Genomic DNA, 13409 nt, shown 5'->3' on the forward strand with positions numbered 1-13409 from the left:
TCAACCTCAGGAGGCTGAAGAAATTCGGCTTGTCACCAAAAGCACTCACAAACTTCTACAGATGCACAATCGAGAGCATCCTGGCGGGCTGTATCACCGCCTGGTATGGCAACTGCACCGCCCTCAACCGTAAGGCTCTCCAGAGGGTAGTGAGGTCTGCACAACGCATCACCGGGGGCAAACTACCTGCCCTCCAGGACACCTACACCACCCGATGCTACAGGAAGGCCATAAAGATCATCAAGGACATCAACCACCCGAGCCACTGCCTGTTCACCCTGCTGTCATCGAGAAGGCGAGGTCAGTACAGGTGCATCAAAGCTGGGACCGAGAGACTGAAAAACAGCTTCTATCTCAAGGCCATCAGACTGTTAAACAGCCACCACTAACATTGAGTGGCTACTGCCAACACACTGTCAATGACACTGACTCTACTCCAGCCACTTTAATCATGGGAATTGATGGGAAATGATGTAAATATATCACTAGCCACTTTAAACAATGCTACCTTATATAATGTTACTTACCCTACATTATTCATCTCATATGCATACGTTGATACTGTACTCTATATCATCGACTGCATCCTTATGTAATACATGTATCACTAGCCACTTTAACTATGCCACTTGGTTTACATACTTATCTCATATGTATATACTGTACTCGATATCATCTACTGTATCTTGCCTATGCTGCTCTGTACCATCACTCATTCATATATCCTTATGTACATATTCTTTATCCCCTTACACTGTGTATAAGACAGTAGTTTTTTTGGAATTGTTAGTTAGATTACTTGTTCGTTATTACTGCATTGTCGGAACTAGAAGCACAAGCATTTCGCTACACTCGCATTAACATCTGCTAACCATGTGTATGTGACAAATAAAATTTGATTTGATTTGATTGATTTAGAAGGTACGGTGGGATTCGAGATGGTCAGTGACCTGTTTGTTGACTTGGCTTTCGAAGACCTTAGATAGGCAGGGCAGGATGGATATAGGTCTGTAACAGTTTGGGTCCAGGGTGTCTCCCCCTTTGAAGAGGGGGATGACTGCGGCAGCTTTCCAATCCTTGGGGATCTCAGACGATATGAAAGAGAGGTTGAACAGGCTGGTAATAGGGGTTGCGACAATGGCGGCGGAAAGTTTCAGAAATAGGGGTTCAGATTGTCAAGCCCAGCTGATTTGTACGGGTCCAGGTTTTGCAGCTCTTTCAGAACATCTGCTATCTGGATTTGGGTAAAGGAGAACCTGGAGAGGCTTGGGCGAGGAGCTGCCGGGGGGCAGAGCTGTTGGCCGAGGTTGGAGTAGCCAGGCGGAAGGCATGGCCAGCCGTTGAGAAATGCTTATTGAAGTTTTCGATAATCATGGATTTAGCGGTGGTGACCGTGTTACCTAGCCTCAGTGCAGTGGGCAGCTGGGAGGAGGTGCTCTTGTTCTCCATGGACTTCACAGTGTCCCAGAACTTTTTGGAGTTGGAGCTACAGGATGCAAACTTCTGCCTGAAGAAGCTGGCCTTAGCTTTCCTGACTGACTGCGTGTATTGGTTCCGGACTTCCCAGAACAATTGCATATCCCGGGGACTATTCGATGCTATTGCAGTCCTCCACAGGATGTTTTTGTGCTGGTCGAGGGCAGTCAGGTCTGGGGTGAACCAAGGACTGTATCTGTTCTTAGTTCTGCATTTTTTGAACAGAGCATGCTTATCTAAAATGGTAAGGAAGTTACTTTTAAAGAATGACCAGGCATCCTCAACTGACGGGATGAGGTCAATGTCCTTCCAGGATACCCGGGCCAGGTCGATTAGAAAGGCCTGCTCACAGAAGTGTTTTAGGGAGCGTTTGACAGTGATGAGGGGTGGTCGTTTGACTGCGGCTCCGTAACGGATACAGGCAATGAGGCAGTGATCGCTGAGATCCTGGTTGAAGACAGCGGAGGTGTATTTGGAGGGCCAGTTGGTCAGGATGACGTCTATGAGGGTGCCCTTGTTTACAGAGTTAGGGTTGTACCTGGTGGGTTCCTTGATGATTTGTGTGAGATTGAGGGCATCTAGCTTAGATTGTAGGACTGGCGGGGTGTTAAGCATATCCCAGTTTAGGTCACCTAACAGAACAAACTCTGAGGCTAGATGGGGGCGATCAATTCACAAATGGTGTCCAGGGCACAGCTGGGAGCTGAGGGGGTCGGTAGCAGGCGGCAACAGTGAGAGACTTATTTCTGGAGAGAGTAATTTTCAAAATTAGTAGTTCGAACTGTTTGGGTATGGACCTGGAAAGTATGACATTACTTTGCAGGCTATCTCTGCAGTAGACTGCAACTCCTCCCCCTTTAGCAGTTCTATCTTGACGGAAGATGTTATAGTTGGGTATGGAAATCTCTGAATTTTTGGTGGCCTTCCTGAGCCAGGATTCAGACACAGCAAGGACATCAGGGTTAGCAGAGTGTGCTAGAGCAGTGAGTAAAACAAACTTAGGGAGGAGGCTTCTGATGTTGACATGCATGAAACCAAGGCTTTTCGATCACAGAAGTCAACAAATGAGGGTGCCTGGGGACATGCAGGGCCTGGGTTTACCTCCACATCACCCGCGGAACAGAGAAGGAGTAGTATGAGGGTGCGGCTAAAGGCTATCAAAACTGGTCGCCTAGAGCGTTGGGGACAGAGAATAAGAGGAGCAGGTTTCTGGGCATGGTAGAATATATTCAGGGCATAGTGCGCAGACAGGGGTATGGTGGGGTGCGGGTACAGCAGGGGTAAGCCCAGGCACTGGGTGATGATGAGAGAGGTTGTGTCTCTGGACATGCTGGTTGTAATGGGTGAGGTCACCGCATGTGTGGGAGGTGGGACAAAGGAGTTATCAGGGGTATGAAGAGTAGAACTAGGGGCTCCATTGTGAACTAGAACAATGATAACTAACCTGAGCAACAGTATACAAGGCATATTGACATTTGAGAGAGACATACAGCGAGGCATACAGTAATCACAGGTGTTGAATTGGGAAAGCTAGCTTAAACAGTAGGTGAGACAACAGCTAATCAGCTAGCACAACAACAGCAGGTAAAATGGCGTTGACTAGGCAACGGGGCCGATAGATAAAACATAAACAAGCAGAATGGAGTACCGTGATTAATGGACAGTCCAGAGTGCATCAGCTATGTAGCCAAGAGATCAGTGTCCAGGGGGCAGCGGTGGATGGGGCAGGGAAGCTGGACTGGCGAGTGTTATCCAGGTTGGAAAAAAAAAAGTTAACAATGACTAAATAGCTTGTAGCTAGTTAGCTGGTTAGCTTCTGGAGGTTCTTGAGTGTGTTCTAAAAATTAAAAATAATAGCGATTCCGTATCACATTGGGTGAGGCAGGTTTCCGGAAAGGTATAAACAGATTAAAAATCAAGAAGAGATAGAAAGTAAATATGGGTCCGGTGAGTGTTTGGGACGCGGCGATTCAGACGGTTAGCAGGCCTGTGCTAACAAGCTAACAGTTCGTAGGCCCGGGCTAGACAAGCTAGCAGTTAGCAGGCCTGTGCTAACAAGCTAACAGTTCGTAGGCCCGGGCTAAACAAGGTAGCAGTTAGCGGACCGGGGCTAGACAAGCTAGCAGTTAGCAGGCCGAGTTTAGCAAGCAGGGAGATAGCGAGGGCTAGAGAGTTGGCCTTTAGGGGACGTCGCGATGGGGTGAGTCTGTTTATTCCTCTTCATGCGGTGACATCGATAGACCGGTCGTGGGCCCGGGTATTGTAGCCCAGGAGTATGCTACGGTGGTGGTACAGGTGCGCTGGCCGGGCTAGCTTCACGCTAAGTGGGTGGAAGCGCTAGCCAGGAGTAATCATCCGGGGTTGCGGTTTAGCTAGATAGCTAGTTGTGAAGATCCAGCTGAAATGTTCCGTTTGCGGTGGGAATCCAGGGATGAGTCCGGGGATGGAAAAATAAATAGGTCCGTTATGCTCTGGTTAGAGTCGCGTTGTTCGAGCTGGCGAGAGCTTTCCGAGCTAAAGGTTAGCTTAGCTGATGACCGGTTAGCTGAAGACCGCTAGCATAGCTGGTGGTTAGCCGGCTAGCTTCAGTTGAGGGGTTCCGGTTCCGAAGTAAATATAAATACTTTAGGAAAAATAGTTACATTGGGTGAGGCGGGTTGCAGGAGAGTATTTGGAAGCTTAGGTTTAGCAAAATGTTTTTGAAGAAAAATATGTAAAAATATGTAAAAAACGAAAAATAGACGATATATACAGGGACACGACGAGACAGGACGACTTACTGCTACGCCATCTTGGAACATCTTCTTCTTCATTTTAGTTCAAATGGTTCATTACCTTTATTCATACGTATCTGCTGTCATTTTAGTTTAAATGGTTCATTACCTTTATTCATACGTATCTGCTGTCATTTTAGTTTAAATGGTTCATTACCTTTATTCATACGTATCTGCTGTCATTTGAGGTCAAATGGTTCATTACCTTTATTCATATGTATCTGCTGTCATTTTAGTTTAAATGGTTCATTACCTTTATTCATACGTATCTGCTGTCATTTTAGTTTAAATGGTTCATTACCTTTATTCATACGTATCTGCTGTCATTTGAGTTCAAATGGTTCATTACCTTTATTCATACGTATCTGCTGTCATTTGAGTTGAGATGGTTTATTATGTAAATAACAACGTTATAATCTTATCACGTTATTAACAAGAACAAGTTGTTCTGCTCCATTTGAAGTACATCAAGTGATGTGTATCAGAATGTGAATGTAGTAACCTAGTGACTTAGTCACCCTAGTAACAGTCATACACCGTTGTAGACATATCACTACTGGTAGACATAATGGTAGATATATCACTACTGGTAGACATAATGGTAGATATATCAATACTGGTCAACCATAATGGTAGCTATATCTCCGGACAACCGTAGTGGTGGATATATCACTACAGGTCAACCATCATGGTAGAAATATCACTACTGGTCAACCATAATGGTAGAAATACCACTACTGGTCAACATAATGGTAGATATATCACTACAGGTCAACCATCATGGTAGAAATATCACTACTGGTCAACCATAATGGTAGAAATACCACTACTGGTCAACATAATGGTAGATATATCACTACTGGTCAACCATAATGGTAGAAATATCACTACTGGTCAACCATAATGGTAGATGTATCACTACTGGTCAACCATAGTAGTCAATATATCACTACTGGTCAACCATAATGGTAGATATATCACTACTGGTCAACCAGTAGGTAGATATATCACTACTGGTCAACCATAATGGTAGCTATAGCTCCGGTCAACCATAATGGTAGATATATCACTACTGGTCAACCATAATAGCTATAGGTAGATATATCAATACTGGTCAACCATAATGGTAGATATATCCCTACTGGTCAACATAATGGTACATACAGTGCCTTGCGAAAGTATTCGGCCCCCTTGAACTTTGCGACCTTTTGCCACATTTCAGGCTTCAAACAAAGATATAAAACTGTATTTTTTGTGAAGAATCAACAACAAGTGGGACACAATCATGAAGTGGAACAACATTTATTGGATATTTCAAACTTTTTAAACAAATGAAAAACTGAAAAATTGGGCGTGCAAAATTATTCAGCCCCCTTAAGTTAATACTTTGTAGCGCCACCTTTTGCTGCGATTACAGCTGTAAGTCGCTTGGGGTATGTCTCTATCAGTTTTGCACATCGAGAGACTGACATTTTTCCCATTCCTCCTTGCAAAACAGCTTGAGCTCAGTGAGGTTGGATGGAGAGCATTTGTGAACAGCAGTTTTCAGTTCTTTCCACAGATTCTCGATTGGATTCAGGTCTGGACTTTGACTTGGCCATTCTAACACCTGGATATGTTTATTTTTGAACCATTCCATTGTAGATTTTGCTTTTATGTTTTGGATCATTGTCTTGTTGGAAGACAAATCCCAGTCTCAGGTCTTTTGCAGACTCCATCAGGTTTTCTTCCAGAATGGTCCTGTATTTGGCTCCATCCATCTTCCCATCAATTTTAACCATCTTCCCTGTCCCTGCTGAAGAAAAGCAGGCCCAAACCATGATGCTGCCACCACCATGTTTGACAGTGGGTATGGTGTGTTCAGGGTGATGAGCTGTGTTGCTTTTACGCCAAACATAACGTTTTGCATTGTTGCCAAAAAGTTCAATTTTGGTTTCATCTGACCAGAGCACCTTCTTCCACATGTTTGGTGTGTCTCCCAGGTGGCTTGTGGCAAAGTTTAAACAACACTTTTTATGGATATCTTTAAGAAATGGCTTTCTTCTTGCCACTCTTCCATAAAGGCCAGATTTGTGCAATATACGACTGATTGTTGTCCTATGGACAGAGTCTCCCACCTCAGCTGTAGATCTCTGCAGTTCATCCAGAGTGATCATGGGCCTCTTGGCTGCATCTCTGATCAGTCTTCTCCTTGTATGAGCTGAAAGTTTAGAGGGACGGCCAGGTCTTGGTAGATTTGCAGTGGTCTGATACTCCTTCCATTTCAATATTATCGCTTGCACAGTGCTCCTTGGGATGTTTAAAGCTTGGGAAATCTTTTTGTATCCAAATCCGGCTTTAAACTTCTTCACAACAGTATCTCGGACCTGCCTGGTGTGTTCCTTGTTCTTCATGATGCTCTCTGCGCTTTTAACGGACCTCTGAGACTATCACAGTGCAGGTGCATTTATATGGAGACTTGATTACACACAGGTGGATTGTATTTATCATCATTAGTCATTTAGGTCAACATTGGATCATTCAGAGATCCTCACTGAACTTCTGGAGAGAGTTTGCTGCACTGAAAGTAAAGGAGCTGAATAATTTTGCACGCCCAATTTTTCAGTTTTTGATTTGTTAAAAAAGTTTGAAATATCCAATAAATGTCATTCCACTTCATGATTGTGTCCCACTTGTTGTTGATTCTTCACAAAAAAATTGTTTTATATCTTTATGTTTGAAGCCTGAAATGTGGCAAAAGGTCGCAAAGTTCAAGGGGGCCGAATACTTTCGCAAGGCACTGTATATCAATACTGGTCAACCGTAGTGGTAGCTATATCTCTGGTCAACCATCATGGTATATTTATCACTATATAACTGCTGGTCAACCATAATGGTAGATGTATCACTACTGGTCAACCATAGTAGTCAATATATCACTACTGGTCTAGCATAATGGTAGAAATATCATTAATGGTCAACCATAATGGTAGATATATCACTACTGATCAACCATAATGGTATATATATCACTACAGGTCAACATAATGGTAGATATATCACTACTGGTCAACCATAATGGTAGATATATCACTACTGGTCAACCATAGTGGTCAATATATCACTACTGGTCAACCATAGTGGTCAATATATCACTACAGGTCAACATAATGGTAGATATATCACCACAGATATATCTCTGGTCAACCATAGTGGTAGATATATCCCTGGTCAACCATAGTGGTGGCTATATCTCTGGTCAACCATAGTGGTAGATATATCTCTGATCAACCATAGTGGTAGATATATCTCTGGTCAACCATAATTGCTTTGCAGCTTTTGACTGGCTTGTATTTAATGGTGTGTGTTTCATGTTTCATAATAACATATGTCAAATTAACTCTCCTTATGGGAACTAGCCTTCCCTTCCTGTCAAATCATTACCTCTCCTTATGGGAACTAACCTTCCTTCCCTGTCAAATAATTACCTCTCCTTATAAGACTGGCCTTCCCTCCCTGTCAAATCATTACCTCTCCTTATGGGAACTAGCCTTCCCTCCCTGTCAAATCATTACCTCTCCTTATGGGAACTAGCCTTCCCTCCCTGTCAAATCATTACCTCTCCTTATAAGACTGGCCTTCCCTCCCTGTCAAATCATGACCTCTCCTTATGGGAACTAACTAGCCTTCCCTTCCTGTCAAATCATTATCTCTCCTTATGGGAACTAGCCTTCCCTCCCTGTCAAATCATTACCTCTCCTTATGGGAACTAGCCTCCCCTTCCTGTCAAATCATTACCTCTCCTTATGGGAACTAACTAGCCTTCCCTTCCTGTCAAATCATTATCTCTCCTTATGGGAACTAGCCTTCCAGACCCCTGTCAAATCATTATCTCTCCTTATGGGAACTAGCCTTCCCTCCCTTTCAAATCATTACAGTATCTTCTATATGGGAACTAGCCTCCCCTTCCTGTCAAATCATTACCTCTCCTTATGGGAACTAGCCTCCCCTTCCTGTCAAATCATTACCTCTCCTTATGGGAACTAGCCTCCCCTTCCTGTCAAATCATTACCTCTCCTTATGGGAACTAGCCTCCCCTTCCTGTCAAATCATTATCTCTCCTTATGGGAACTAGCCTTCCCTCCCTGTCAAATCATTACCTCTCCTTATGGGAACTAGCCTCCCCTTCCTGTCAAATCATTACCTCTCCTTATGGGAACTAGCCTCCCCTTCCTGTCAAATCATTACCTCTCCTTATGGGAACTAACCTTCCCTTTCTTTGTTTTCAATCTTCTACTTATATTGATCATTTCATAGAAAGCAGGTAGCCTGAAATCCAGACCTGTTTGGTGCTAACATGCCACTCCTTGTACTTTCAGGATACAAACAAGGTTTGTGACATATTACTTGTGTTCTTCTTACATAGGTATTCTGTCCACAAATATTATTTTAAATGACATGACATACAGTATGGATTCTATATGACATGACATAGGGTATGGATTCTACATGACATGACATACAGTATGGATTCTATATGACATGACATAGGGTATGGATTCTATATGACATACAGTATGGATTCTATATGACATGACATAGGGTATGGATTCTATATGACATGACATACAGTATGGATTCTATATGACATGACATAGGGTATGGATTCTACATGACATGATATACAGTATGGATTCTATATGACATGACATAGGGTATGGATTCTATATGACATGACATACAGTATGGATTCTATATGACATGACATAGGGTATGGATTCTATATGACATGACATACAGTATGGATTCTATATGACACGACATACAGTATGGATTCTACATGACATGATATACAGTATGGATTCCACATGACATGACATAGGGTATGGATTCTATATGACATGACATACAGTATGGATTCTATATGACATGACATACAGTATGGATTCTACATGACACGACATACAGTATGGATTCTATATGACATGGGTGTTTAGGAGGTTACCAGTAGTTATAAAGGGTGTTTAGCAGGTTACCAGTAGTGATAAAGGGTGTTTAGCAGGTTACCAGTAGTGATAAAGGGTGTTTAGGAGGTTACCAGTAGCGATAAAGGGTGTTTAGGAGGTTACCAGTAGTGATAAAGGGTGTTTAGGAGGTCACCAGTAGTGATAAAGGGTGTTTAGGAGGTTACCAGTAGTGATAAAGGGTGTTTAGGAGGTCACCAGTAGTGATAAAGGGTGTTTAGGAGGTTACCAGTAGTGATAAAGGGTGTTTAGGAGGTTACCAGTAGTGATAAAGGGTGTTTAGGAGGTTACCAGTAGTGACAAAGGGTGTTTAGGAGGTTACCAGTACTGATAAAGGGGTGTTTAGGAGGTTACCAGTAATGATAAAGGGTGTTTAGGAGGTTACCAGTAATGATAAAGGGTGTTTAGGAGATCACCAATAGTGATAAAGGGGTGTTTAGGAGGTTACCAGTAGTGATAAAGGGGTGTTTAGGAGGTTACCAGTAATGATAAAGGGTGTTTAGGAGGTTACCAGTAGTGATAAAGGGTGTTTAGGAGGTCACCGGTAGTGATGAAGGGTGTTTAGTGATAAAGGGTGTTTAGGAGGTTACCAGTAGTGATAAAGGGTGTTTAGGAGGTCACCGTTAGTGATGAAGGGTGTTTAGGAGGTTACCAGTAATGATAAAGGGTGTTTAGTTATAAAGGGTGTGAAAAGAGAAGAAAGGATTGGTCGTACTTTCCACATGGTCTCCCTGGCTGCATCTCTGCCTGCCAGCGTTAGGGAGTGAGACCTTCGCTGCAGAACGCTGGTGACTGTTGGTGGCCATGGTTAGAGTGTGGTGACCATGGAGACCCTGGTGAGTGTGTTGGCCCTGAGGAGGCCTAGCCCATAGGGCTCTGGTCAAAAGTAGTGCACTATATAGGGCATAGTGTGCCATAGGGCTCTGGTCTAAACTAGTGCACTATATAGAGAATAGGGTGCCATAGGGCTCTGGTCTAAAGTGGTGCACTATATAGGGCATAGTGTGCCATAGGGCTCTGGTCTATAGTAGTGCACTATATAGAGAATAGGGCTCTGGTCTATAGTTGTGCACTATGTAGAGAATAGGGTGCCATAGTGCTCTGGTCTAAAGTAGTGCACTATATAGGACACAGTGTGCCATAGTGCACTACTATAGACCAGAGCCCTATCTAGAGAATAGGGTGCCATAGGCTCCAGTCTAAAGTAGTGCACTATATAGGGCATAGTGTGTTATTTGGGAAGCAAACATAGACTTATAACATATCATAAGTCAACCCTGAATACAGTTATTCTGTTACCTGGCAGACCTGGCCAAGGCGACTGCATGCTACTACTGCTGTCTGTAATGTGGTACAGGTTGACTCCAGTAAAGGAACTCATATGGACCAATCCTAACTTGGATCCGCATGGGGGAAAACCTTCCATTTTACATCAGTTTAATGAAGTGTGAATGGGTTAAACGTGTGCAGATGTCAAGATAGGATATCAAACCAGTTGACATTCTTCCTGCTGTTACTTGATCACCAGATGAATCACAGTCTGTCTCTCAGGACATTCTAGGACATTGATAAACCACACACATCATTACACTGTTTTATTACCTGGCAGGGACTTGGACCACCGGACGATCCACAACAGCTGTCTATCGCACAGTCTGTTGAGACTGTTGAGGAGGAGGTGTGGCATGTCAGGCTGGGAGTTGTCATAGCCAGAGTACACCACCTGGTAGACGGACAGAGGAGTACATGATTGATCCCTGAATGTCAATCCATTGTCAGCAGCAGGACAATACAAAGCAAAAGGTGCCTATGATGAATATGAAACCTAACTTGTCCTTGAGTCATATTTTCCCTTAGTCTCTTATTGACTTCAATGCATGACTAAGTTACAATTAGATTTAGGTGGAGGTTAGGATTCCCCCCCTGAATCAGAAACTCCGACCCCACCTCAGGCTCAATGCTCTCCAGAATGCTGATGATCTGAGGGGAGAGCTGCAGCTCGTTGAGGCCAGGCATGCATGGTAGAGAGGCCAGGGTCTGACCATCTCCCAGGGCTGACAAGGGCCCCTGGAACATCAAGGCTGGGGCCAGACCATCTCCCAGGGCTGATAAGGCCCCCTGGAACATCAAGGCTGGACCTGCCTTCAGGGCCCCAAAACGCTTCAGCTTCCGCCCTGGGACAATAATTACCACAAGGGTCAGTTAAAACATGTGAAGAGTACAAGGAACACTTGTTATTCACATACTGTATGTAGACATTGGCACGGGGCTGAATGAAATGAAGACGGGGTTCAACATCTATGAAATGCTTCATTAAGAAGCCTCATTAAGATGTGATGTGTCGGCTGACATAAGATATTCTGTCTGAGGCCAGAGTTAAAAGATATAATTATTTTTTTAAAGAATATTGTTTTCAGGTTTAGTTAGTCTGGATTTAAAAAAAATGCTACTAAATAATTACTGTAATGCATTTATTTTTCTGTAAGTTGTAATTTTGGATGACTGGTACGGCCTTGAACAGTTGACTGATTAACAACCCGTAATATAACACCTCCTCCTCAATAACCCATGACCCATAAAATGTTTCAAACAAAAGGTCAGACAGAGGCTATTACAAGAGCACTTTAGTTTTTGAATAAACTGTTTTTACCATACAGATGTAGGATCTTAATTTGAGCCAAATTTGCTACAGCAGGAAGATAATCCTGCAGCAACAGGAAATGTGAATTATTATGTAGTTTATAATTAATTTACATTTTTGTAGGAGTTAATACATTTTCCGTTAGGGAAAATCAAGCCTGAACATTTCAAAGTGGAAATTACAAACTTTTTTAAACTACAACTACACTACAAGTTTAAAATGTCATGCATTGTGGGAAGGTTCTCCTGCAACAGGGTGATCAAATTAAGATCCTACATCTGTAGTTCATTAAACATCCAAAAGGTAATATCCTAAGGGAAAGAACATAGTAATGACAGGGTGTGATGATTTTGTTTGGTCTCTGTGTGTTATCTGAAAGGCCATTTCAACATTCTCCTTGACTGGAAATGATGATTTCAAAGTGTGTGACTCCTGCTTGAGATGAGAGAGTGTTCATTTGTAACCCCTTTAATGTGATGTTCTCTAGATAATTGGTGAGGAGGGCATTCATTTAGTAGAAGAGGAAGACAGAGAGACATGACCACAAAGGTACCTCCGAGCATCATCCCAGCTTGGTAGCACTTCCTCAGGCGACACGCAGGGCAATTCTTTCTCCGTATCTTATCCACGATGCAGTCATTTCGACCGGCACAGAGATAGTTATGATGTCCTGTTGAAAAGAAGAACAGAATACAGCTAATGTGGTTTAAAGTGTGTTTTTAGAATTACTTTTCAAAGGCAATCATCTCAGAGAGAGGTGGGTTCTCTAAGGCTCTCAGTAATATTGTCTAATGGAGATGGGTTCTCTAAGGCTCTGTGTATTATTGTCTAATGGAGATGGGTTCTCTAAGGCTCTCAGTAATATTGTCTAATGGAGATGGGTTCTCTAAGGCTCTGTGTATTATTGTCTAATGGAGATGGGTTCTCTAAGGCTCTGTGTATTATTGTCTAATGGAGATGGGTTCTCTAAGGCTCTGTGTATTATTGTCTAATGGAGATGGGTTCTCTAAGGCTCTCAGTAATATTGTCTAATGGAGATCGGTTCTCTAAGGCTCTGTGTATTATTGTCTAATGGAGATGGGTTCTCTAAGGCTCTGTGTATTATTGTCTAATGGAGATGGGTTCTACTCGGCTCTCAGTATTATTGTCTAATGGAGATGGGTGCTCTAAGGCTCTCAGTAATATTGTCTAATGGAGATGGGTTCTACTAGGCTCTGTGTATTATTGTCTAATGGAGATGGGTTCTCTAAGGCTCTGTGTATTATTGTCTAATGGAGATGGGTTCTCTAAGGCTCTGTGTATTATTGTCTAATGGAGATGGGTTCTCTAAGGCTCTGTGTATTATTGTCTAATGGAGATGGGTTCTCTAAGGCTCTGTGTATTATTGTCTAATGAAGATGGGTTCTACTCGGCTCTCTGTAATAATGTTTAATGGAGATGGGTATTGTACTCCGAAGATTGAGAAGAGTTTTTGAGAGCGAGAGAGAGGGGGGTGAAAGGCAGGGAGAGAGATAA

At 42.9% G+C, this 13409-nt stretch overlaps 1 protein-coding gene across 2 annotated transcripts in view; it reads right to left on the reverse strand.

Annotated features, from left to right (window-relative positions):
• The window catches only part of pgr (progesterone receptor), a 56990-nt gene that overhangs the window by 11856 nt on the left and 31725 nt on the right, over positions 1-13409 (reverse strand). For both annotated transcript variants that reach the window (XR_002951249.2, XM_024405203.2), the window contains exons 3-5: positions 12448-12564; positions 11201-11427; positions 10856-10976 (exon numbers count right to left, since the gene is read on the reverse strand). Coding sequence is in view for 1 of the 2 variants with exons in the window: in XM_024405203.2 (XP_024260971.1) it covers positions 10856-10976; positions 11201-11427; positions 12448-12564 (465 nt within the window). In the remaining variant the exon portion in view is untranslated. The remainder of the gene's footprint in view (positions 1-10855; positions 10977-11200; positions 11428-12447; positions 12565-13409) is intronic.

This window comes from Oncorhynchus tshawytscha, linkage group LG13 (assembly GCF_018296145.1).
Source record: "Oncorhynchus tshawytscha isolate Ot180627B linkage group LG13, Otsh_v2.0, whole genome shotgun sequence".
Classification (NCBI taxonomy): domain Eukaryota; kingdom Metazoa; phylum Chordata; class Actinopteri; order Salmoniformes; family Salmonidae; genus Oncorhynchus; species Oncorhynchus tshawytscha.